At 44.5% G+C, this 27,488-nt stretch overlaps 3 protein-coding genes across 4 annotated transcripts; all 3 read left to right on the forward strand.

Annotated features, from left to right (window-relative positions):
* On the forward strand, nucleotides 1-2,611 carry sdhaf4 (succinate dehydrogenase complex assembly factor 4). The gene is made up of 3 exons (XM_083774820.1): nucleotides 1-204; nucleotides 1,170-1,289; nucleotides 1,634-2,611. The coding sequence occupies exons 1-3, from the start codon at nucleotides 126-128 to the stop codon at nucleotides 1,741-1,743; spliced, it is 309 nt and encodes a 102-aa protein (XP_083630946.1). The 5' UTR covers nucleotides 1-125; the 3' UTR covers nucleotides 1,744-2,611.
* A 733-nt stretch (nucleotides 2,612-3,344) lies between these two features.
* On the forward strand, nucleotides 3,345-14,718 carry cep68 (centrosomal protein 68). 2 transcript variants are annotated; one of them, XM_083775875.1, is made up of 8 exons: nucleotides 3,345-3,430; nucleotides 6,023-6,402; nucleotides 7,347-8,516; nucleotides 8,793-9,042; nucleotides 10,531-10,721; nucleotides 10,931-11,053; nucleotides 11,847-11,943; nucleotides 14,487-14,718. In XM_083775875.1, the coding sequence occupies exons 2-8, from the start codon at nucleotides 6,070-6,072 to the stop codon at nucleotides 14,696-14,698; spliced, it is 2,376 nt and encodes a 791-aa protein (XP_083632001.1). In that variant the 5' UTR covers nucleotides 3,345-3,430; nucleotides 6,023-6,069; the 3' UTR covers nucleotides 14,699-14,718. The 2 variants fall into 2 exon arrangements, with proteins under 2 accessions (XP_083632001.1, XP_083632002.1); XM_083775876.1 differs by having other exon boundaries at nucleotides 10,534-10,721.
* A 3,358-nt stretch (nucleotides 14,719-18,076) lies between these two features.
* LOC310865575 (acetyl-CoA carboxylase 1-like) lies at nucleotides 18,077-25,283 on the forward strand (the record flags this gene model as incomplete). The annotated part of the gene is made up of 1 exon (XM_083774745.1): nucleotides 18,077-25,283. The coding sequence occupies exon 1, from the start codon at nucleotides 18,096-18,098 to the stop codon at nucleotides 25,281-25,283; it is 7,188 nt and encodes a 2,395-aa protein (XP_083630871.1). The 5' UTR covers nucleotides 18,077-18,095.
* Nucleotides 25,284-27,488: the final 2,205 nt, after the last annotated feature.

The following is a 27,488-nucleotide window of genomic DNA, read 5'->3' on the forward strand; positions in this document are numbered from 1 at the left end:
TCGTCAAAACATTACAACGACATTGTGTAAGTGTCCCTGTCATTGTCGGACTGTCCCAGTCCAGCACAGTACAGGACTGTCCCAGTGTCCAGCAAAGTACAGGACTGACCAGCCTCTACAGAAACATGTCTCTGCTGCGGCTCGGCGCGTCTACAACCAAACGTTGTATAACTAAGGGGTTCGTTGTGGAATCAGCTTTCACAGGTCGGTATGTTCACTGTCACAACTCACAACACGCTGCAGTGCATACACATTACACACACGCCATTTACTTGTATTTCACATAGGACTATAATACACTGGTCTAGACCAAGATAACAACCATGCAGGTTGTTTGTTTGCCACGAACTCTACAATCAATCCGTTGATTGATTTGATTTGATTGATTGAACATGTTATGAACAGTTTGTAGAATGGGTACATTTCAAACAAAGTACATGTCAATACAAAATCTGCTATGAGGATAAAACCAGAGAAAGCACTAAGACTTGTTTACATCAGGGTCCTCCATTTTCAATTCATCAAGAAAATCAGTGCGCCGCCCGGGAATCGAACCCGGGTCGCAAGAATGGGAATCTTGCATGATACCACTACACCAGCGGCGCTTATAATATACTGTTGTAACTCACCCACACCACACCAGATAATGAGATTAATGCAGGATCTGTGTAAAGTGTAGATCTACAATATTAGTAATATGGGCAGTCATGGCTAACAGAATAAGTCTGAAATAAAAGTTGAATTCAATGTTTTCATAAATCATTGTGCAACATGAATCCCACCATTATAGATGATGGTGGGCTAATGCTAAGTATCGTTAAGATAGAAAAACTGCCCTTTTTTAATCTGCTCTGAAGAAGGCTCTTGCCAAAACGTGTCAGGGTTCTCATGAGAAATTGGATCTGAGCCGGTCTTGCATCTTTTATTTTGGAGTGACGCTTTTTCTACTTTGTTGGTTTGAGTTACAGGTTTCTATTACTTAGTATTATTTTACATCTAGACTGTTGTGGCTTACAGAATTGTCTGAAATAAAAGTCTGATTTAATTCATTGTTTTTGATTGTGTGCACTGTATGCATGCAGTAGGCTATATTCTTTCTCAGTCAAGTTCCTTTACTTTGGGTGCTTGAGACAAGCCAAGTGTTGAATGTGACTTATTGTTCCTCACAGGATGCTCACGGTCGGCCAGTGGATCGGTGAAGGACAAGGAACCTCTGCGTAAAGCAAAAACGCCACAGGGCCGGTTTGACACGCCCGAAGGCGAAGAGAAGGTCAAGGATGTTCTTGAAAGTGAGTTATTAGTGGCAATACTTTTAATTGACTTGTGAAATCAAGCATTGATCACATAAAATCACATGATTAACCTGTAAACCAGGAAGAAAAGCTGATTATTTCAGCACCGGTGAAGTGAGAGTCAAGGAAAAGAAATGTCTGCATTGGATAGGATACATTATACTTATGCATAGCATTGAAGTATGACTTCTGGGATGAAGGTTTAAATTTGGTAAATATTGACTGCATAAAAAAGTGTGTACGTGGTGATAGGATTAGATTTAAATACACGTCCAGTTCAACACTATCATCATGTGTCGTGTCGTTTAAACCAAGTTCTTGTTTCATTTATCATCTCCCAGAATTCCCTCGTGATGTCAACCCTGAAACTAAGGAGCATGGGGGCCCCAGAGGACCGGAGCCCACACGCTACGGAGACTGGGAGCGGAAGGGCCGCTGTATTGACTTTTAGTTTGTTCTCTTTGGAATATGACACGGCTATTAAGGACACATACAGTCGATGGTAACCTCATTAGGATAGCCTATCTACTACCTACTCTGTTCAGAAGACGGCGAGCTAATGCTTACCGGTAGATACCAAGGAAACTCTTGAATGCTATCTTCCTCGCTTTCGTAGAAGAAAACTTTAAGAAACATTGTTGAATAAAGCTTTCTTCTGTGCAGTTGAGGAAGACTGTGCAGGTTTTCTACACACGTCACCTACTCCTCAGGTGTGCAGAAACTGTCATTAATGTTTCTATCAATAGCCATGTGTTCTTGAGCATTATACTGAACTTTCACGACTCACTTTGGAAAAGTGCATCAGTGAAATCCATCCCAGTGTTGGTCCATCAGGGCCATACTGGTTTTCAGTCTGTGGACAATGCAGAGAAAGGGCCTCGTCTAATACAGTACATCTATCAGTACACAATACTTTAGTCACTCACTATCTTTTAAGTAGCATTTCCTGTATCATGTTCTGGTTCAGAACAGTTAAGATGTATAAATGGTACCGTACATACACTTTAAAATCTTGAGTCTTAAAAATGATTGAATTAATACTGGGGATTTGAGTGAGCACCACAGCCAATCCATATAAAAATATATTTTTTATTCCAATGAGAAATGTAGTGATTGCTGTATTTATTTGTGTATATTGATTGAGTTAAGAGTACGCACTCAAGCACATTATTATCAAAAGCAACCGTATTTGAGCTCAAATATTGCAATCTGCAATACACATTCTGTACATTTTGTTGGTGTATTGCGGTTCATTAGTGCAGTGCATGACATTGAAAGTCACACAGGTCATTCCTTGAATCCTTGTATTGTATAGAAATCTGAATAGAAATCTGAATGTTTTGAGTAATAAAATCTATTGCAACTAGAGGAGTGTTGTTGGGATTTTGTATGGTGTTATAGCTGGAATTATCAGATACCCAGTCCCTGACCATTATTGATTGAAGTATTAACAGTTTGGAGAATTACAGATTTCAAGTACAACTCAATACAAGACTGTTAACTGGGCGAAACCATAAAGCATTACGCTTATTGTTTACGATGGGTACCACCATGGCATGTTCAATTCATCATAACATTTAGAGACGTAGCCAAAAACAGGAATTCATCATAGAGGAGGTAACAAGGGGAAAAAACATATGCAGTGAGGGGGGAAAAGGGTGGGTGGGGGATTATATATATATATTTTTTACTTTTCCCTTTTTACCTCGATGATTTCCTGTTTTTGGCTATATAGAGTATATTTGTCTCTAATTGTTATGATGAATTGAACTTGGTGGGCCCTATTGTAAACAAGTGTAATACTTTATGGTGTCGTCCACAGTTAACAGTTTTGTATTGAGTTGTGCTTGAAATGTACTGTAATTCTCCAATCTGTTAATACATTCATCAATCAATACTCTGTACTGTAGCCTACAAACATGAAGTACAAAACCATACATTATGTATCCACTAGAGGGCAGTAAAGTATTGTTCCGTTTTCCGTTTGTTCCTGTTTACAATTGAACTTTCTCTTCCCTCCTCCGCTGTTTCCGATTTCCGTAACAAACAAAGAACAGTAGCAACGATGTGGCCGCAGAGACATCGCTACGACGTTTTGATAATTCATCTTCAAATATAACAGTGCGCTAATAAGGCATGTGAGTATCATTTTATTGCAGTAAGATGTGGCTCAGAAATTAAATAGCGTTATAATTAAACTAGACGTAGATACATTAATTCACAGTTTTAGTTTTCATTATTAATTCAAAGTTTTAGTTTCCAATAATTACAGTATTTTCTGACTCGCGAGACATCTATACTCCGTCCACGATGCGCATCATGCTCATTTAGACCAGCTGTGTGGCCAGTGCACTCGGAGTCGGACAGCGGTCTAAAAATGCCTTTAATAGCCATATCTGTGTAAGGTCACACAAACAGGCAGCCAATGGATGAATGGTATGCTTCCTAAATGTTTGGGCTAGGCTGGACGCACCTTTCATCCATCATTCACGTCTACGTCTATCTCTATCGTCAGCCCGGTCTTTTTGGGGAGTCTTTTGAATGTTCAAAGTTTCAGTACCATACGAGCTCCGCAGAAGGCGATTTATTTTATAACACTCATACATTGTTTGAAAAAAAGACAGTAGGAGGAGGACTGGGTCTTCAGACCCACCCCAAACAGGCCCTGTATGGACAACGACCAGAATGCCACTGACTGGACTGTGTCTGTGTACTGTGTACTACTGTACTGTAGGTCATTGTTGTTTGGTTCATCTGTTGCTATGACACAGCTGCTGCCATCCATTGATAGTTTAGCCACTAGCAGACTAACCAAGTAAGTACAGAGTAAAATCGTGTAAATTGAACAATGATTGGCCCAAATGGACATGAGGATTTAGTGTATAGAGAGACTACTGGACCAGAAGCTCTATAGCCTATATGCGATTGAAGGTTATTGCCATAAGTCTTTGGTAGCCCTTCCTTTTACAGACCGGTAATTACTGTACTGGAAAAGGAAGGGCTATCAAGACTTTTAATGAATGTGATCTTATGGGTAATCTGATGGGGACTGAGTTCAAAATTCAGTTTTCAGCCTGGTTTCTGGCTGAGTGACAACCACTAGCTTAATACATGAATGACATGGCTATCACTGTTGACATGGCTCCTATCTTCAAGCTTTCAGTTCGACACATGACTGAATTGTACAAAGTTAAGTGATATGGTTGATTATGTGTAGCCTGGTTAACCACTCCCCCTTGAAAACGTTTCATTACAAATGCAATGTGTGCGATGCTACAGCATCTTAGTGTAAAATCATACCTCCTCTCCATTTTTCCTTTTGCCAGCTAATTTAGATAATTTTCTCTTATCAGACTCTTATCTCTTATCAAACAGGAAGTGGGCAGGGGGCCATAGTGAGTTTGTTGCTTTTGTCAGTGTCAACATGCTGCCAGTGCATGGGTTACATACACAGCCATTTTCCAAACACTGTCTTGGTGGCTGCTAAGTGCCAGTCTGTCTCCAAAATACTTACTATCTTGACCCTGCCTACTGATTATAATGGTCAGCTCGTTATATTGGATTCTGATCTCACAAAAGACAGTAGGTTGTCTAAAATTGTGGCATGTGTGTTTTCGCCCTATTCTGTCTTTTTTGGACACCTCCATGCATGCTCCACATTCTAGTCTAGCACCACCCTCTCAAAGCTATTGCTATGGCAACGAGATGTACTCAGCTCAGTCAGCTGTGTGTGTGTGTGTGTGTGGGGTGGGGAGAGGGTGCATGTGTGTTGTATCCTTCCTTAGTTCCTAACGTGATTCTTGTTTTGAAGATTATTGTAATAATAATGTACTTTTACAAATGATCATTCATGATCATATCTGAAATTGGGTGCATTTTGGTGTAGACCAAGATTATGTGTGTCACATGGTGCATAATTCAAAAGGTAGATGGAGGGGAGAAGTTGCCTGGCTCCGTAGTAGAGCGAGCTTGGCATTTAGAACGGAATGCCTTGTTGGCGTCACATCTGTAAGATGTGAGGTGGAGAGGGGGTGTAGAGCCCCTCCTTAATTATTGATGAAGATTGCTCAAAGTGTACTATGGGGGGCAAGGCTTTCACAAAGCATTCCCCTCAGACTCTACATACATACTCTATTATTTAATAGTATGTAGAGTGGTTGAGTAGTGTACGAGTATTTTCATTGAATGGTATTTTGCACCCTGTTTAGCAGCAACACTGCCACAGTAAGATGTCCCCCCAACATTCTGATAGTCAACTGGCAGCCCTGACATAAAATCATAAGTCTCTTAGCAACAGCTACTGTACAGTATATAGTAGATTCGGAAGCTAACCCAAACATGTATGCTGCTGTCGTTATTGACCGATCTGGTCTGTGAGGGCAATGACAAGAGGAGGACAAAGTGCAGTGTTCACCACCTCCCCTGGTCCAGCGAGCACACAGGCAAGTCAGAGCATGCAGTCTTAATGAGATCGGTCAGGTGAGCCAGCCTAGGAGCAAACATATCATTACACTTACATGGATTCAGTCTGATGCTTATCTTATCACTCCCGAGCAGCTAGAAAAGGTGTCTAAAAAAGCATCTTCAACAGACAGTTTGTGTGTAAATTTGAATTCCTTTATTTCATAAATCAAGGTGATAAAAACGGAGAAGTCTTCTTGATTCTCGCACACACGCGCGCACGCACGCACGCAGCATCTTACTCTGCACTTGTTTTCATCTTTTCACAGTGTACACCATAAACACATGAGGCATCCCAGCGCCTTGTTTCAGGAGCATGACATCAGGAGCTGACAGGGCCTTCCCCGGGTCTCTCTCCCCGATGGAAGCCACGGGAGGCGGCAGAATGTGGAACAGTCGGCTCCCAGAGTTCACACAGACAACGGGAGCGAGCCACATCCATCGTTCACGAAATGCAGCGGAAAGAGGGAGGATAGAGGGAGAAACAGAAAGACAGGGGGAGAGAGAAAGAGCTGGTCCCAGGAAGAGTGTCAGTATGGCTCCTTCCTCCAGATATTTGACAGACAGGCAATATGTGATGAGAAAGCCCCTATTTCACACAGAGCAGCAGACGTCCATCCTGAAGAGGTCACAGGAGGAACCCGTACAGGTAACAAGAAATGAATACATCATATACTGTAAAACTATGACAAGCTCACAACCCGTCGCAGCTGGACCGATTACAGAACCAGAGCCGACCAGTTAAAGAGTCGACCCCGGTGAAGGTGTTAGTGATATTAGTTTTGTTAAAATGAGTGTTAAATAGTTCTACATTCCGATAGACTAGAGAGTGTAACGGGTTTCTCCATCTCTGCAGTTCTTTAGTAAACAGAAAATACATGATCTGGTATAAATTTTAAACAATCAGGTGAGATATCTAAAACGGAATGCAGGATAAACAGGTGAAAATCAAAGTAATGAAAAATCACACTTGTGTGAAGTGAAGGGTGCTCTTATCATCATACATCACATTCCGTGCTCAGTCAATCAAATCATCGCTATATGGGGTACACAAACACACAAAGCTGGGCATAGGAGGGGCTAGCAGCCCTCAAAAATGAGCAGACAAAATTGGAACTGGAGGACTATGAAATTGAAGCTGATACATTTGTGGGGTCCCCCTTAATATGCAATATTATATTGCTACTGGTACTTCAGAGGGGAGAGGGAGAGATAGTTTTCTATTTACACTTAAAATGGTACAAAAGTACAATTAGAAGCAAAGGCAAAGTTTGTATACCACTAGAAATATAAAAATATCACACCTGTGGGGACAAAGTTTACGTCATATTTGGCGGACATTTGACCTAATTTCTCCTGTCATTGTCAATGGCAAATATTGAGACGTGTGGGGACAAAAGCTGTATATAGGAGCGCCCCTCAAAAACCTAACATGTACCGCTGGTAAATAGCTGTAATACAGGAGAGTATCAATGAGTGTCTGGTCTTTTTGGAAGTAATAGGCTAAGGAATGTTTACTAATATAACATAGAGTCAGATGCTTATACATTTGCAGGAGCAAAAAACTGAATCTTGATCTTGTCTTCTTTCTAGGATAAACGGTGGACAGGTGATAGTACAGAAAGCTATCATCATCATATCAACATGGACTATTTAACCAGACCAAGAGACCTCAGTGCCGTGGACCGCCACAACCTCTCTCAGGGTAACATCTCACCTTCCTCAGCCTCTGGAGAAGACCTCATGTCACCCTTGGGGCTTTCAGACCTCAGGGGCAGCCCCTCCCGTGATGAATCCACTTTTGGCTCAGTCTACCTAGGCAGTAGATTGGGCCAACGCAGTCACCGCAGTCCACCCACGGAGGTCCATACCCCAACCTCCCCTCTAAGCCCTCGGCTGTCGTCCACTCTCCTCTCTCCTATATACACCCCCCACTCACGCCACCTGAGGCCCCAGAGAACTGAGCTGAGATTAGGGGGAAAGGGAGGTGGAGGGGAGAGCCGCTTGAAAGTAATCTCATCTACAGGTTACTTCCAGGGTCGCAGGTCCCCCGTCCCACACACTATGCCCCCCACCCTCCACACCATGTCCCCCAACCAGGCCAACTACTGGGCGTGTGCCATCCCCAAGTCTCTCCCCCCTTCCCCGGACCGGCAGTCTTTGAACTGGGACCCTGACAGGGAGTACCAGGAACTCCTCGACTACACCTACCCTCTCAGACCAGGGAGGGTGGTCAGTGAGTGGGATGGCACCGATCCACAGGGTGCCTGTCTCCTCCATACAGACTCAGGTCTCCAGGACTCAGGGATAGAACTCGATCGCATCTGCAGCTCAGCCAGCCTATCAGCTCTGGACTTTTCCCTGAGCAGGGCGGAGCGCACTGGAATGGGGCGACCCAGAGGGGACGGGAGACTCGGTGTCAGCCTTAGGTCTGCCAAGATCCTTGGGCTCTCCAAGTCGTCAGACGGCCTTCTCTATACCAGTCCCCTCTCCCCAGAGGACCTCTTTGGTTTGTCACTGGAGAGCCTGGATGGCAGCAAGGGCAGAGCCAGAGAAAACCAAACCGGTCACAACGCTGGCGAAGGTCAACACCGTCAACACCATGCGTCCACGCGCTCCCCTTCTTATTTCTCCTCCTCCTTCATCCGCTCCACCAGCATTCTTCCCCGGCCAGGGTGTGTCGGAGACGGGGACTGGGACGAGGACGAGGACTACAGACCCCTCCCAGATCAGCTGGAGGAGTTGCAAGCGCTGTCTAGGCAGGTCAGCAGGGGGGCATACTCTTACTGTAATTAACTTATTCGATTTAGTTTCGAGAGAGGCATGAAACACAAAGAAAACTTACAGCAAGTTCTGAAAATAACCAAGTAAGCAGCAAAAGGCTCGAGTTGAGTTTGAACAGCTTTACAGCGAGTCTGAGGAGATGTTAGCTTGAGCCTGCCACCTTAAATGTATTTCTTTATGATACTGTTTTGTATATTTGGAAGCTATGTAAAAAAGACAAAAATATTTGTTGGTGTATTTTTATCATGGATGTAGGTGAGGGAGGTGATAGCGCAGATCAACCAGCCTGACTCAGCCAGCTGGGAGTCTCTGGACCGTGGAACCACCTCCATCTACTCCTCCAACCCCCTGCTTGTAAAACAGGTGGAGGTGCAGCAAGGAGAGGCATCTGAGAAACGCAAAGATGAGGCTGACAGACGTGACAAAGAAGGAAGGGATGAAGATGTGGACAGGGAGGAGAGGGCCCGGGGTGCCCATGATGGGACTGCTCAGTACTTCAGTAAGGGTAGGTGTAAGAAAGAAGGAAAACTTCCATTCCACTCTATTGTATTCAAAATATGTATTATTATTATTTTTAAACTTTATTTAATTCTTTTTTCATTTTCGCTCAACTTTCAATGTAAATGTGTCTTATTTGTATGTATAGAGGGTATGCGCATGCTTAAAGTGAATCGCACATCGAGTGGCAAATCGAGTGGCAAAGCAACAGGCAAAGTGAGTTTAACATTATTTAATGTTGTTTAATGCAATCAGATAGGACTTTTCTGTTTGGATGCATGGGCTGTCAAGGCCAGAAAATAGTTTTTTGCCACTCAGTAGGCGTTCCTGCGTAACTTCCGGATTTGATGATGATGTCACGCGCATACCCTCTATTGTTTTTCTTTTGTTAATGGTACAGCAAGATACCAGGCCGAGGGTTGTGGCTCTTTCGGGCTCTTAGCGGGAACTTTGGGAGGTGGGAGGGGTAACCAGGGGGGCAGTCAGCCAGATATTTCGTGAAGCCTCATTTGAAATCGGTAGTTCATATAATGGCCTGTTGTGGCGCTGGACTGGACCCAAAAAGCCCCATAGCTCCATAGAGGCCCATGTATTTTGGCCCAACTTCACCTAGACTGTATTACCTTAATAAACATGGTCATGAATACTTTCTTCTTCCAGTCACTAGTTTAAAGTCTCATTTCTAATGTCATAATATTCTTTTTGGAAAATTATGGTCCCATTAATTAAAAAAATGACCATAAAGTCGCGTATGTTCTGAGGGGCGTGGCTACCGTTACAGTCTATGATCGGGATTCCCCTCCCACTCAAGAGTCTTCTCCTCCCACTCGAGTCAAAATAAAAACCAAAGGAGAAGAAGGGGGGAAGTCCCGCCTCGTTGTCTGGGCAGCCAATGACCAGCTGGTACAAAACGGAGCCAGCCAATGGCCAGCTGGTACCAAAAGATGGCGACTTACATCAGGAATTAGCATATCATTACAGGCTTCATTTTACAGTCTATGGGGGTAACATACACTCTTGTTGTATGCTTTTGTTCACTGACTTGTATACGATTTGGGATAGATGGATACATAGATAGATAGATAGATAACATTTTTTTTAATTTATCCCAGTTAGACCTGAAGACGATTCTCCAAATGCCTTCTAAAAACAGTTTTCTGAAAAACCTCATGTTTCTACTGTATGTCAGTAGTTCTCAAACATTTTCATGTCATGGACCCCCAAAAATATATGTAATTGGCCACCGACCCCCGTCTGAAAGTATGTCATTCCAGGAACCCCTCAGAAGCAAAGATTTGAGTTAAAAACGTTCGCTCTGAAAGAATATATATTCAAAGATTTTTACGATTTTTCAAAAATAGCTAAAGTATAACATACACCGAAAGGGGCCCTGAATGGGTTATTGTAATGTAGTTGTTTACTATGTTTAAGACCAATATGAACCGGGTACTACCGGTAAGTACATTTCTCTAAGATCTTCACTACCTTCCCTCAGCAGGTGATCCTGGGGTCAGACAGATGCATGGAACACAGACGCAGCCTGTGGACAGGGGGGGGCTGACACTGACCAGTCTCAGGGACGTAGAGGCTCTGGTGGGACAGCTTAGTGGGCTGACCTTCCCAGCGGCCCACAGGACAAGTCAGGAAAACCAGGAGCAAACAGACTCCCTCATGCAACACATCCAGGTATGCATGTGTTGTGTGTAACAACGTTGCCTCAGTGGTTAGCATTGATTACGTTACCATTATGAAGGTCCTGGGATTTAATCCAACTGGCAGCCGCTGTTGTGGCCTTTCTGTGTGGAGTTTGACAGAGCTCTATTCATGTAGGTATTTCCAAAAAATACAAAAATGAATGCATGTTCTAAAACATTCATTGGGTGTTTCCTGTCCAGGTGTTTTGCTCCAACCTGGGGGAGCTCGTCCATTGGCTCTATACTGTTGTTGAGAGAATGGCGGTTTTGTCTCCGCCTACCGTGGACATTGAGAGCGTCAAGTCTTCTCTGGCTGAATATCAGGCATGTTGCAATGCTTTGTTCATTAATGAGGAGTCACCATTTGGATTATTTGATGTTGGAGTGTGTTTTGTGTTTTTTCCAACTGTATTTTTCTTCCCCTGTGACATCACCAAAGGGAATGTCAGTTGTTGTGGAATACAGCCAATGTCTCCTGTAGTTCCAGTCATACCGGTCCCTCTAGTTCAGTGGTTTTCAACCCTTTTCATATCCAGGCCCACTATTCATTCGGCATTTGAGCCACACACCACCATTTAATGAGATTCAGCCTCGTAGACGAAAACGAAATAATATTTTGTCATTGGATAAGATTTTGTCCACATGTCCATGCTGTATTGATGTTGTTACCCGGTTAGTACCATTAAGAGAGATAACAGTCAAACGTTGATCGAAATACAAAATATTTTACATTCTCTAATTGTGTAGACTTCTTGTAAATTAAGTAATGCAGATGTGTAAATAGTTTAACTATTGAGAGTGTAAATTGAAACCAAATTTACCCGTAGGGGTCCATTTGGTTTCATTTTACACTCTCAAGAGTTAAAGATCTACAACTCTCCATCATTTAGCTGGGGACCACCTGGAACCCCCTCAAGGACCACTGGTGGTCCCCGGACCACTGGTTGAGAACCCCTGCTCTAATTGATGCCTTAGTGAGCAGACAATAATCAGAATGATATACTGCATGGCCATAATCGTGCTGTAGGTCCTGCATAATATTCACTACTATTCGCTGTACTATGCGTTGACATGTGCCTTCATTCAATGTTTACCATGGTATTTCCCCCTGCCTCAGAGTTTTCAGAGAGAAATGAGTACCCACCATCCCCTGACCTCCTCTGTCCTGCAGACTGGAGAACTTCTCCTCAGCTGTATGAACTCCACGTCTCCTGGTGAGTCTGATGATGCGGACAAAGTAGTAGTCAAAAGAATGTGGCGTTTTGAAAATCTGCACAACATTATACACAGGTTGGGTGAATTTCTCTAAATTGATTATACGTGCAAAAGTAGAATGTTGAATAACAACACAAAGTGGGTATGCATGTCTTTAAAGTCATATCCCCCCCCCCCCCAAAAAAAAGTGGGCCGCTAGGTTATTACTAGTGTAGATTTTCGTCCTACACAAACGTATACATAAATTCCCAATGATAATGTATGGAGAATTTTACGTCATAGTGTCTGAGCAAATAGGCATAGTGTCTATTTTACGTTATGATGATGTACGATGATAAGAGCGTCCCTCACTTCACACGGGTGTGATTTATATATATATAGTATACACCTGTGAAAAGTCTGGTAGTTGCTTCTGTTCTGCATCTCCAAAGCATTAATTTAGTGAAATCAACCAATAATTCCCAGTAGGTTACTTATCAAGCCGATCTTATCGGTCTACTGCACATGCTGGGAGCATCCTCATACCCTAACCTAAACATAACCGCAAGCACGTAGCAGCACGGTCTCAAACTTAGCGCAACCTTGTTCGCCAACCTTAATCCGGTCGTTTTGGCCTACTGCCTAGTGCCTACTGAGAAACGACAAGCCTCCTCATACCCTAACCTAAACATAACCGCAAGCACACAGGAGCTTGTTCGAAGCGGGTGTTGCAGGATGCCAGTCAGAGCGGCATGTGGACAGGGACTTTAACCATTTACCAATACATTGCAAACATTTATAATTATTTTGTTAATATTTGCATAAATAATACACATAGCAGAAAGGCTGCTGCTAAACTGGAATACATCACTGATCACTTTCGTCTCAACAACCATCAGTGTTTGTTATTAAATACATTATTACAGTAGTCTTTAATAACAGCCAACCTACAGGCTCACAACGGGTCGCATCCGTGTTAGGGTTAGATACTAGGTTAGTACAACATGTAAACTAGTGCTGTGTAGTGGTACTCTTGTGTTAGGGTTAGATACTAGGTTAGTACAACATGTAAACTAGTGCTGTGTAGTGGTACTCTTGTGTTAGGGTTAGATACTAGGTTAGTACAACATGTAAACTAGTGCTGTGTAGTGGTACTCTTGTGTTAGGGTTAGATACTAGGTTAGTACAACATGTAAACTAGTGCTGTGTAGTGGTACTCTTGTGTTAGGGTTAGATACTAGGTTAGTACAACATGTAAACTAGTGCTGTGTAGTGGTACTCTTGTGTTAGGGTTAGATACTAGGTTAGTACAACATGTAAACTAGTTCTGTGTAGTGGTACTCTTGTGTTAGGGTTAGATACTAGGTTAGTACAACATGTAAACTAGTGCTGTGTAGTGGTACTCTTGTGTTAGGGTTAGATACTAGGTTAGTACAACATGTAAACTAGTTCTGTGTAGTGGTACAGACTCTTGTGTTCTGGCTGATGAGGTAACTCAACACCACAGGACTGTCTGATAAGAGAAGCAGGAAACACCCTGTGAGGAGAATGAAGCCAAGCATACAGAACTCGATTAATGGAGAAGACTTTTCATTCCCGTCTTGTTTTTGCGTGACCTGGGGCGGGTGAAGTGGTTTCTGTTCCTCAAATGTGCTTTTCACTTCTGTCTGTTGCTCATCCTCCTTTCCTTCTGTATCTACTAGACTCTAGTTTGGGAACCCTTGCTCTAGTAACTAGAGCAAGGCTTCCCAAACTGGTGCGTGCACCCCTTGTGGCGCACGAACGCCCTCTAGCCCATTCAGGCCTAAGGCCGATTCTAAAAACGCCTCTAAATCCTGACCTAAGGTTTCTGAAAAACTTCAAATATTGATATAGCAGAATCAAAATTTTTACATTTTTGAATACTGTACATACTGTACAGAACCCAAATATGGGTTCCCGGCCTGAGGGGGTAAGGTACAAATAGGGAACCCCGCCCAGAATGGGCTAGGGGGTGTGTGACATGAATTGAAAAGGGTAATGGCGGTTTTACGGTGTTATTTAACAAACGGCAATATCTGGTAAATCACTGTTGTAAGCAGCTGCATATACAGTATACAGTATAATTATGTACTATACAGTAGCTGCATGTCTTTCAGTGCAGTGACATTCTGTGATTATTTGCCATAGTCATATTAAAAATGCATAACCTTTGGCCAAATACAACGAGACTGAGCGTTGGGGGGTGTGTCAGCTAGGTCAGGAGGTAACAGGGGGTGCAGTATTTGTAATATCTAGTATTTGTAATATTATTCAGCCGATTTGTCCCAATTTCCTTTTCCAAATAGCCATTGTAACACGTGAGCTTGTAGATCACGCTAATTTTGAATAGGGCTTATGTTGTGTGTTTAAGTTTTTAGTTTCTTTTTGACACTTTTTGACAAAATAACTGTCAAAACACAACAATTGATGGTCTAGGTCTAGGACAAAAATCGGGATCAGCATCAGACCCATAAATCGCCTCTGTCTTATCAAGTTTTAATCTTCTATTTGTCTCTCTGTTCTGTGCTCCACCCTTGTGAAGTCCTGAGAGACACCCTGCTCCTGATAGAGAGTCAGTCCAGAGCACTGGAGGGCCACACAGAGCACCTCTTCTCGTCCATCCTGTCGGCCATGGACAGCCTCGCCCAACCAGCCGGTCAGCCCAGCCAGCCAGCCAGGTCACCACAACCAAGCAGGGGACAGGAGATGAGGATAGGGGACTCTGGGATTGTGGGGATTCAGGGCACCACTTAAACAAATTGTTGCTGTTGAGCAGAAGCCTTGTATCTCCAGATCTACGTTTCGTTTGTTTGGTTTTTGTTTTCATAAATCAGTGCCCTACTTCGTTGTACAAGAGTGTTGTGCTAAAGTAGCAAAAGTAGCTCATCTACTAGCTCACAACATACAGTATGCGGCATACATGTCTGCAGGATGTGACATGCCGTGAGCTGAAGGCTGAAGTGAAAGTGTTTTTATGAATATTTAACCAATGAATAGTATTAACAAGAGCTTGTGAATAATAATAACTACACTGGACTGGAAAATAGGTTGTCTTAAAAAAGGGAACCGTTTTCGAACATACAAGGCATCCACCTAACAGTGACAAACTACGTTGTTTACAGCAACCTACCTACCTTCACCAGTAACGAGAACCTGATGACGCACAGAGATGCAAATATCATTTAGAACTGGGACATCATGAATGCAGTTAAAGGCAAAGCTGCACTATTCGGCCTTACTGATGAAAAAATGATGATAGAAGAGTGAGGGAGGTGCTAAGTTGTTTCAACAGCTCTGGGAGCAACGCAGGGAGGGGAGCTCACAGTCTGAGGAGGAGCTTAGGGTCTGGCTGGCTTTTAACAACATGCTTTAGAAAGAGATGATATATATAAACAACATGGAGAGCCGCTTCATACAGTCCAAAAATGCAGCTTTAAAGTTCATGAGAGACAACAAGCAGAACTCTGGGTCTAGGTGTCACTGAGAAAATGGACTTCCTTTTTATTGAGTGGTGCAACCACTCCTACAACCAGCAATGTCCGTGTACACCTATGTGTTCACCTATGTATGTGTTCACCTGTTCACCTTTGTATTTTGGGTTAACAACACACCAAATGAGACCCAGATGTATTTTTTTAAGATTTTAGTCCATTGATGTTAGATCTTGTGCCATGTTGGCCAGAGGTTTACAGGTTTTAAATCTGATCACACCCCACCAGTAGTTTAACAAATTGTGTCACATGGAATAATCACGAGTAATGACTCTTGGTTCCTCTGGGACATATGATATGGACATTGCTTCTTTAATCTTTCTACTTCATGATTGTAACGGTATACATTTAGCAAGGGCTTTTCTATTTGTAGAGAAATACCTTTGTAATACATGAACAGTGCACAGTAACAGGGAATCCTGCTTGTCCTCATGTATTGCCAAAGAGCTAGAACCATATTCAGCTCTGAAATTGACAGATTTTCTACAACGTCTTCAGGACTGCTACCGGAGCAAACAGCTCAACCATTATGGACACCTGGGAAGATAAGAGGCCCTGACAGTTTGTGTAAAAGCGGGGGGGAAAAGTTTTTCTGCAACAGAAATGCAATTTATAGGTAAGCTATTACAGCACAAATACTGTGACAGTAGTTACTTCTGTTTGCCCTGGTTTGGCTCTGGCCAGACAGGTAGCCAGCATATACTGTAGGCTAATGGACACTTGATTTGCAATCATCAACTAGATAAAGCACACATGTAACACTTAATATTTTCCATGGTTGAGCACAAAAAACGCACTGGAAATGCTGTCATTCTGAACCTTTACAGATTCTCTGTGACAAACTTGCATTTCAATATAACCACAGCCTTAATGTAACGTTTTATATAATGTGTTTTTTACTGATGATGTCCACGTTGTTCAAAAGTGTAACAGACTTCAAATAATCATTGTATTTTGACATCTGAAAAAGCTTTTGCATTTCACAATATTGTGACGGAATTGGCAAAATAAACCTGTTTGTCTAAACCATAGACTGTAAAGTCCTAAACCTTGAGACAGATGCGTATGGAAGCAGAAGCATAAATCCAGGCATTCCTTTCAGAAATACAGGTCAACACAAAACACAGCACATTACATGTGATTTTCATGTAAGTAGTTCTGACAGCTCAAAAACATAAATGTTTGAAAACATTTTCAAACAAGTTTAGCTTTCAACGGGTTGTCTTGTTCAGTTATAGGTAGTATAAACCTTTATAAACGTAGATTGACTGGCCTATAGGGAACTGTATAACTTGAACCAAAATAAATTGCAATAGTAATCGTTTATTTATGATCCTTAGGGTAACCCAAATAACATAAAAAATTGTCAATGAAATGATTAGTTGTTCATGGTAAATTCAGGGGTTGAAAGGGCGCCAACCCATACTGCTCCCGGGGTGATCAAGGGCCAATTCCTTTTCTCCTTCCTGCGCCACCTGTACAATGACCACCCTAGCAAACAACGGCAGCAGAGAAACACACTGAACTCTGGACAACACACTGAATAAGGCAGTGGTCAGTATCTTTAGCTGATAGGTCACCTGGAAGGTGCAGGCAGGTTGGATATAGCAACATATTGCAGGTCGTTTTGTAGCGTGTAGATGACTGTTTGCTTTAGATTACATTTATGTTGTAGGATGATGATAAGCTGACAGGCCATACGTTTTATAATCCCTAACATGACAATGGTTGTGGATGTGAAGAAACGGTCGCTAGACAGCGTGCAAATATATATCGCATGTTCCAACTCCAATCCAACTTTATTTATAGAGCACATTTAAAACAACAAAGTTGACCAAAGTGCTGTACAATTAGGCAAAGCAGTAATAAAACACAATACAATACAGTAATAAAAACATATACAATCAAATCAAACACTCAGGAGTACACATTAATCGAGAGAGAGATCACAGTTTAAAAGCCAGGGAATAGAAATGAGTTTTAAGATGTGTTTTAAAAACAATGTTGAGAATGATTGATTCACCAATACCACCAGGCTGATGTATTTTCATTTCCTGTTAGTTTGTGCTTGCGACCTGCTGTTTCCTCTTTCTCCCACCTGACTCGCCATTTTGGCATCAACGGATGTTACAGAGACTGTTGACTCAAACAATTACTTCCTTCAGAAGTTGCTGTTAGTCCGGCAGCCGACAGTCAATGAGTTGCATTGGTGTGGTCTACCTTAAAAACTGTTTTGTCCCAACCCGACCTTTGGTGTGGTTTGCAGTTGCACTGAAGGACTGTCTCTTATAACACTAACACGTGTTGTCAGCTTTTAGGTTGAGCTGTCTCAAATATCGCAGTATCAAAATATCAAATATGACCTCAGTCTTGCCAAATATGACCTCAGTCTTGCCAAATATGACCTCAGTCTTGCCAATTATGGACTTCCAGACTGGCCTCTACTCTGTTCATAAATATTCACGAGATTCCTTTGGGATGCCTAATAGTCTAAAGATTCTTAATGCCATATTTGGCATCTTTGCTGTTACAGGCCCTTGATGTTTTATGAGCCCATCATGACGTCATCATCATCATCTCTGTGAAAGAAATGTGGAACAGAATTGAGCAACTTATATTTTGGAATCAATGTTTTAGCATTACATTCGTGTTGTCCAGCCATGGCATTGCAGGGCGCACCTGCTAAGACCACTGTGGTTATGGCACTGGACTCACACTTCATCATGGATTCGATGTCAGCGGAATACTCAGAGGATGAGATCTCGGAGAAGCCAGAGTCACCGTTGGTGGAGAAGGACTCTCACTCACTATCACCATCATCTGTTAGTCCAGATAGCACCTTTGAGCTGGGCTTCGACCACATCAACGGCCACCTAAGGTCGAGCATGTCACAGCTGCACTTAGTAAAGCAGGGAAGGGACCGTCATCGCATTGACCTGCAGAGGGATTTCACTGTCGCCTCCCCTGCTGAATTCGTCAACCACTTTGGTGGAAACAAGGTCATCAAGAAGGTCCTCATTGCCAACAATGGTATTGCCGCAGTCAAATGTATGCGTTCCATCCGCCGCTGGGCCTATGAGATGTTCCGCAATGAAAGGGCTGTCCACTTTGTTGTCATGGTGGCCCCTGAGGACATGAATGCCAATGCAGAGTACATTAAAATGGCTGACTCTCATGAGCTTGTGCCAGGGGGGACCAATAACAACAACTATGCCAATGTAGATCTTATTCTGGACATTGCTAAACGCATACCTGTTCAGGCAGTGTGGGCTGGATGGGGCCATGCCTCTGAAAACCCTAAACTCCCGGAGTTGCTTCAAAAACATGGAATTTCCTTTATAGGTCCCCCAAGTCAGGCCATGTGGGCTCTTGGAGACAAGATTGCCTCTTCTATTGTGGCTCAAACCGCTGGCATTCCTACCCTTCCCTGGAGTGGGACAGGTCTGACAGTAGAGTGGACAGACAGCAACCAAAAGACAAAGATCATCAATGTTCCCTCTGAACTGTATGAGCAAGGCTGTATCCATAATGTGGAGGCTGGCCTAAAGGCTGCAGAGCTTTTGGGCTACCCTATAATGGTGAAGGCCTCTGAAGGAGGTGGAGGAAAGGGAATCCGCAAGGTCAGCTGCGCAGATGATTTCCCTAACCTCTATAGACAGGTTCAGACAGAAGTTCCAGGATCACCTATTTTCATCATGAAGCTGGCCAGGCATGCTCGCCATTTGGAGGTGCAGATCTTGGCTGATCAGTACGGCAATGCCATCTCCTTATTCGGCAGAGACTGTTCTGTGCAGCGAAGGCACCAGAAAATCATAGAGGAGGCTCCTGCTACCATTGCTACTGCAGACGTGTTTGAAGACATGGAGCGGTGTGCAGTGAAACTAGCTAAGATGGTTGGATACGTGAGTGCTGGCACAGTGGAGTATCTCTACAGCCAAGAAAGCAGCTTCTACTTCCTAGAGTTCAATCCTCGTCTTCAGGTGGAGCACCCATGCACTGAAATGGTGGCTGATGTCAACCTGCCTGCTGCACAGCTGCAAATTGCCATGGGTATCCCTCTGTACCGCATTAAAGATATTAGGATTCTGTATGGGGTTCAGCCTTGGGGGGACTGTTCCATTGACTTTGAAGGTCTTTCCACAGCACCCTCCCCTCGGGGCCACGTAATTGCAACCCGCATCACCAGTGAAAACCCAGATGAGGGTTTCAAGCCAAGCTCAGGAACAGTACAAGAGTTAAACTTCCGCAGTAATAAGAACATTTGGGGTTACTTCAGTGTTGCTGCGGCAGGTGGTCTGCACGAGTTTGCTGACTCCCAGTTTGGACATTGTTTCTCCTGGGGAGAGAATCGCGAGGAAGCCATCTCTAACATGGTAGTGGCTCTGAAGGAGCTGTCTATCCGGGGAGACTTCAGGACCACAGTACAATACCTTATAAAGCTGCTGGAGATGGAGAGCTTCCAGCAGAACAGTATTGACACTGGCTGGCTGGACCGGCTCATCTCAGAGAAGATGCAGGCAGAGCGTCCAGACACCATGCTTGGGATCATAAGTGGTGCTCTCCATGTAGCCGATGTCAACCTGAGGAACAGCTTGTCCAACTTCCTGCACTCACTGGAAAGGGGCCAGGTGTTATCGGCACACACACTTCTCAACACAGTGGATTTGGAGCTGATCTACGAAGGCACCAAGTATGCCCTGACTGTGACACGCCAGTCTCCCATCTCCTATGTGGTCATCATGAACCACTCCTCTGCTGAGGTAGACGTCCATCACCTTAGTGATGGAGGCCTTCTGCTCTCCTACGATGGCAGTAGCTACACCACATACATGAAAGAGGAGGTGGACAGGTATCGAATTACTATCGGGAACAGGACTTGTGTTTTTGAGAAGGAGTATGACCCAACACTGCTGCGCTCACCCTCGGCAGGAAAACTCATCCAGTGCATGGTGGAGGACGGTGGGCATGTGTCTGCTGGCCACTGCTATGCTGAGATAGAGGTAATGAAAATGGTGATGACTCTGACCTCTGCGGAATCTGGTATTATTCACAATGTAAAAAGAGCTGGGGCTGCACTAGAGCAAGGCTGCATCATTGCCAAGCTCCAGCTGGATGACCCCAGCAGAGTTCAACACACAGAGCTGTACACAGGGGCATTGCCCACCATCCAGGCTGTAACGAGAGGGGAGAATGTGCATAGGGTCTTCCACAGAACATTGGACCACCTGGTTCATATCATGAACGGCTACTGCCTGCCCGAACCTTTTTTTGGTGTCAAGCTTAAGGGGTGGGTGGAGACATTGATGAAGACCGTGCGAGACCCCTCCTTGCCTCTATTGGAGCTGCAGGACATTATGACCAGCGTGTCATGTCGCATCCCCCCCACCATTGAAAAAGCCATCAAGAAAGAGATGGCACAATACGCCCGCAACATCACCTCAGTGTTGTGCCAGTTTCCAAGCCAGCAGATCACCAACATCCTGGATAGCCATGTGGCTACACTGAACAGCAAGTCAGAGATAGATGTTTTCTTTATGAACACCCAGAACATTGTCCACCTACTGCAGAAGTATCGCGATGGCATCCAGGGCCACATGAAGGCTGTGGTGATGGACCTGCTCAGACAGTACCTCAAAGTAGAGAGCCAGTTCCAGAATGGACACTATGATAAGTGTGTATTTGCACTACGTGAAGAAAATAAAGGTGACATGGCCAATGTACTCAACTACATATTCTCCCATGCCCAGGTCACAAAAAAGAACACATTGGTTACTATGCTGATTGACCAACTGTGTGGGCGTGATCTTCCACTCACAGAAGAGCTGATGACTATCCTGACCGAGCTCACCCAGCTCAGCAAGTCAACGAATGCCAAGGTGGCGCTGCGTGCCAGGCAGGTTCGGATAGCTTCCCACATACCCTCCTATGAGCTCCGACACAACCAGATGGAGTTCATCTTCCTCTCTGCTATCGAAATGTACGGGCAGCAGTCCTGCATCGAGAACCTGCGGAAACTGATACTGTCAGAGACATCGATCTTTGACGTCCTGACAAACTTCTTCTACCACAGTAACCAGGTGGTCAGAATGGCTGCCCTGGAGGTGTACGTGCGCAGAGCGTACATTGCCTATGAAGTAAACAGTTTTCAGCATCGGCAGCTGAAGGATAATACTTGTGTCGTGGAGTTCCAGTTCATGCTTCCCACATCACACCCCAACAGAGGGAACATCCCCACTCTAAATAAACATCCACACATCAAAGTTTTGGATGCAAATGTACAAGCAGCTAAGACTCAGGACCTTAAAACACAGGGTAGCAAAATTCAGGATACAAATACAGAGAAGAGTAAAGATTCACATTCGAAATCCTTGAAAAGCATATTGTTTTCATCCAATCTAAATCACTATGGCGTGGTGCACATGGCCAGCATGAGTAATGTTGTGCTGGACACTTCCTTCACACTGCCGTTCCAGCGCATGGGTGTCATGGTGTCTTTCTGTTCCTTTGAGGAGTTTACCAGGAACATTATTGATGTGTTGGGCTGTTTCTCTGACTTTCCACCACCCAGGCCTACCTTTTCAGAGGGAAAAAACAATGTGCTATACCCTGAGGACATCAAGAGTATTCTGGACGAACCAATTCACATCCTGAATGTGGTTATAACGTTGGACAGTGACATTGATGATGATGGCCTGGCGGCCATGTTCCAGGAGTTCACTCAGTCAAAGAAATCTGTGCTGTTTGAACATGGCATCCGTAGACTAACATTCCTAGTGGCCCGGAAGGACTTCAGAAAACAGATCAATTATGTGGTGGACCAAAGGTTTCATAAAGAGTTTCTCAAGTTCTTCACATTCCGTGCCAGAGACAAATTTGAGGAGGATAGGATCTATCGTCACTTGGAGCCAGCGCTGGGCTTTCAGTTGGAGTTCAACCGCATGCGTAACTTTGCCCTGACTGCCATTCCCTGTGCCAACCAAAGGATGCACCTGTACCTGGGTGCTGCCCACGCAGAAGTAGGCACAGAGGTCAAAGACTACCGTTTCTTTGTTCGAGCCATTATCCGCCACTCTGACTTCACCACCAAGGAGGCATCATTTGAGTACCTTCACAATGAGGCAGAGCGCTTCCTGCTGGAAGCTATGGATGAGCTAGAGGTGGCCTTTAACAACACCACCGTACGAACAGACTGCAACCACATCTTCCTCAACTTTGTCCCCACAGTCATCATTGACCCTTCGAAGATTGAGGAGTCACTGCGTTCCATGGTGATACGTTATGGCAGTCGCCTTTGGAAGCTCCGTGTCCTCCAAGCCGAGCTGAAATGCAACATCCGCTTGACGCCCACAGGCAAACAGATCCCTATCCGCATGTTCGTTACAAATGAGTCGGGCTACCACCTAGATATCGGCTTGTACAAGGAGGTCACCGACTCTCGAACGGGACAGGTTGGTCCAAAAGACCCCCAGATCATGTTCCAGGCATATGGAGACAAGCAGGGGCCTTTACATGGCATGCTCATCAACACCCCATATGTCGTCAAGGACCTGCTGCAATCCAAACGCTTCCAGGCTCAGTCCCTGGGTACCACATATGTTTATGACTTCCCTGAGATGTTCAGACAGGCTCTAAGGAAACTGTGGCATTCCACCCAAGAATATGCCCACCTGCCAAAATGCCCTCTGCCTTCTGAGCTGCTCACCTTTACAGAGCTGGTACTGGACTCAAATGGTCAGCTAGTGCGGATTAATCGACTGCCAGGAGGAAATGAGATCGGTATGGTGGCGTGGCATATGACCCTGCAGACTCCAGAGTACCCAGCAGGCCGAGAGATCATTGTCATCAGCAACGACATCACGCACAAGGTAGGGTCATTCGGCCCTCAGGAGGATACACTGTTCCTGCAGGCTTCTAAAATGGCACGAGAGAGCGGCATACCTCGCATTTACATTGCCGCCAACAGCGGTGCTCGCATAGGTTTGGCAGAAGAAATAATGCACATGTTCCAGGTGGCCTGGCAGGACCCATCTGACCCCGACAAGGGTTTCAAGTACCTCTACCTGACCCCACATGATTACACAAAAGTCTCAGCCTTAAACTCTGTTCACTGTGAGCATGTGGAGGATGAGGGAGAGTCTAGGTACAAGATCATTGCCATCATTGGGAAGGAGGAGGGTTTGGGTGTAGAGAACTTGAAGGGCTCTGGCATGATTGCCGGAGAGTCCTCTCTGGCATATGAGGAGATCATTACCATGAACCTGGTAACATGCAGAGCCATAGGAATTGGAGCTTACTTGGTGAGGCTGGGTCAGCGCACCATTCAGGTGGACAACTCCCACATTATCCTTACTGGAGCTGGAGCTCTCAACAAGGTGCTGGGTAGAGAACTGTACACGTCAAATAACCAGCTTGGTGGAATCCAGATCATGCACAACAATGGTGTGACCCACAGTACTGTGTGTAATGACTTTGAGGGAGTCTTAACCCTGTTGAGGTGGCTCTCCTACATGCCCATGTGTAAAAGTAGTCCTGTGCCCATCCTTCATGCCAAGGATCCCATATCCCGCCCAGTGGAGTTTGTGCCGTCCAAGGCTCCTTATGACCCTCGCTGGATGCTGAGTGGACGGCCCAGCCAGACGTCTAAGGGTTCGTGGCAGAGTGGCTTCTTTGACCATGGTTCCTTCATGGAGATCATGCAGCCATGGGCCCAGAGTGTGGTGGTGGGCAGAGCCAGACTTGGTGGGATACCTACTGGAGTTGTTGCTGTGGAGACCAGATCTGTAGAGCTCTCAATCCCAGCTGATCCGGCCAACCCGGACTCAGAGGCCAAGATTATCCAACAGGCTGGACAGGTCTGGTTCCCAGACTCCGCCTTCAAAACAGCCCAGGCCATCAAGGACCTGAACAGGGAAGGCCTGCCTCTAATTGTGTTTGCCAATTGGAGGGGTTTCTCTGGAGGAATGAAAGATATGTATGACCAGGTGTTGAAGTTTGGGGCCTACATTGTGGATGGCCTCAGGGAGTTCCAGCAGCCGGTGCTGATCTACATCCCTCCACAGGCTGAGCTGAGAGGAGGGTCTTGGGTGGTCATAGACCCCACCATCAACCCATGCCACATGGAGATGTATGCTGACAAGGACAGCCGAGGTGGAGTTTTGGAGCCTGAAGGCACTGTGGAGATCAAGTTTAGGAGGAAAGACCTGGTGAAGACCATGAGGAGGATAGATCCCATCTACATGAGCCTCTCTGAAAGACTTGGAACTCCAGAGCTAAGCTCCACAGAGCGTAAGGAACTGGAGATCAAGCTGAAGGAGCATGAGGAGTTTCTCCTGCCCATCTATCACCAGGTGGCCGTGCAGTTTGCAGATCTTCATGATACCCCAGGTCGCATGCAGGAGAAGGGCGTCATCACGGATATCTTAGAATGGCAGACATCCCGTCAGTTCTTCTACTGGCGTTTGCGGCGTCTGCTGTTGGAGGACACAGTGAAGAGCAAGATCCGAAAGGCCAACAGTGAGCTGGATGAAGGCCAAATCCAAGCCTTACTACACCGCTGGTTTGTAGAGGCTAAAGGCGCTGACAAGGCCTATCTGTGGGACAGCAATAAGGAGGTGGTGGAGTGGTTCGACAGGCAGCAAGCAGAGGAAGAGGGTGTGAGGTCCATCATCTACGAGAACATCAAGTCCATCCGCAGGGACCACATCCTCAAGCAGATTTGTTGCTTTGTTCAAGCTAACCCAGACATTGCAATGGATTCCATTGTTCATATGACCCAGCATATCTCACCCACGCAGCGAACTGAGGTTGTGCGTATCCTGTCCACCATGGAGGCTCCAGCCTCTTCCTAGAAGGAAAAGCATTGAGAGAACATTTTGTCAAAGTTACAATGTTGGTAATTTACTGTACAAATGGGAGAATATGTGGGGGCATAATTTGTGGTTTTAAAGGTGGTATTCAGTTTCATTCTCCATCAGGAGGATTCGCTCCAATTATTGAGGCTACTCCTCACACAATCATTAAAACACTTTTTAGCAGTATAAATTCTTAAACAAGATTTTTTTTTCCATTTATTGACTAAATATCAGTTATGTCAAAGAACATAACATAACTAGCCAACTTTATATCACTGGACTTTGTGTGTGTGTGACTGTGTGCAATGCCAAGTGTGATTATAATTTTCTTTTTGCACTGTGTGGCACTGCAAGAGGCTGGCTTGTTTTAGACTCCGAGGAGTCGGCCAGCGGAGAGCATGGCTCCCTCGGAGTGGTACGGGCCCTGGGTCACTGTCACTGAATGAGAGGCTGTGCAGAGGGAATTTGTTTTAGGTTTCCGGACCCAGAATGGACACTGGACAAAGAGGCCTCCGCGAGGCAACTATCTGGACATACCCACGTGTTCGGGGAGATGTCCTCTACCACACCCCACTCTCCGCTAAGCGAGAGAGGTGTAAAATTCACAGCAGCAGACCTTCTACTGGGGTCAACGCTCAAAAAAGTGCTGTGCCTTGGGGCATTGACATGAAATCACTTTCTCTACGCAAGCTAAGTCAGGTCAAGGAGTTACCTCTAGCTTTGGAATGGGTGTCACTTGTGTGCGTTGATTGCATCTGTCTGTGCATTTATGCATTTGTTTGTCCTGACGAAACTTGATTATTTCTCGACTGTTTATTTTCTCGTATGACACGACATAGAAACTACCTGTGACTACTGTCTTTGTGTGCTGTCGAGCGGATGTTCTTTGCATCAGCTCAAAGGTATAGCCTGCTGTGTCATTCGATTCATTTCTCCAGATATGCCATTTATGATCTTTAAGGATGTACAATGACGCATATGGTGGCCTGTCGAGAAATACACACATACTGGTCAAAGCATACTCATTTTGGTGGTACAGACAGGATAAATTGAACGTTTTTGGAATTTTTGTGCCAGCTCTTAACAGGAGAAGTAAGGTCTGTGGGCTGTTAATTACTTCATATGTTGATAAGCTCTTTTCCTGCTGACATGTTTCACATTGTTCAGATTGAGCAGGTAATATTTGTGCAATAGTGTCTAAAATGCCTTTTTGTGACACGTCAAGTGGCTGCACTATGAATTGTGACATGTTCTTTGTAGATGGTAAGGCCTTGTCACCACATTGAGTACAACTATACAGACTAAGACTTTTCAGGCAAAGCAGGTCATCTCCAAGGAAAGGAGACCGAAGTGTGTATTCTACAAATCTATTTAATATGGTGCATACTTCTGTCCTAGAACATTTCTGAGACACTAATGACACTGATGTGTTGGCTAGATTGAATTTCTCAAGTTTCCGTCTAAATGTTGAGTCCTGCGCTGCTGCTTCTTCAAGCCGTGTGTGACATTTTTTGATAGCAGATGTCTGTTGTAGAAATGTTAGAATTGGTAATGGTATAGCTTCACACATATTGTCATTTAGACTTTCATTGCATAAAACCACATCATCATCATCTTCTTCCAAATTGTCCTCCGTTATTGTTCTGTTAATTGCTTTCAACTGTCCAGGCACAGAATGTACAGATGTCTGTATGTTTTGCTTGAACAACTGTGTGGACACCACACATACTCAACCAAACTACTAGTTTGTGTATAAAATCTAATGGGTCATTGTGCATTCCTAAGGCCAAGTAAGATGCTATTCACTAGTTGTTGAGTGACACCACAGATTGTTTTGCAATCAAATGTGTGACCTGGATTTTGAAAAAACGCTTGAATGAGAGCTGCTAAATTCCCCGGCATAGATGACAACTGAACCATCGAAGTAGGTGTCAATGGTTTCAATTTATCTTGTACTACTTGTAGATGCAGTATACCCACGCATTCGGGGAGATGTCCTGTACCACACCCCACTCTCCGCTAAGTGGGAGAGGTGTAAAATTCACGGCAGCAGACCTTCTACTGAGGTCAACGCTCAAAAAAGTGCTGTGCCTTGGGGCATTGACAATTATTTAATTAACGAATTAAATAACCTTATTTTATTCTGAAGGCAACCGGATGTCTTAAATTAGCTAGCTCTCAGACAGGAAGTTCTAAATTAGC

The sequence above is a fragment of the Protomyctophum parallelum genome (genome assembly GCF_964188405.1).
Source record: "Protomyctophum parallelum genome assembly, chromosome: 10".
NCBI lineage: Eukaryota > Metazoa > Chordata > Actinopteri > Myctophiformes > Myctophidae > Protomyctophum > Protomyctophum parallelum.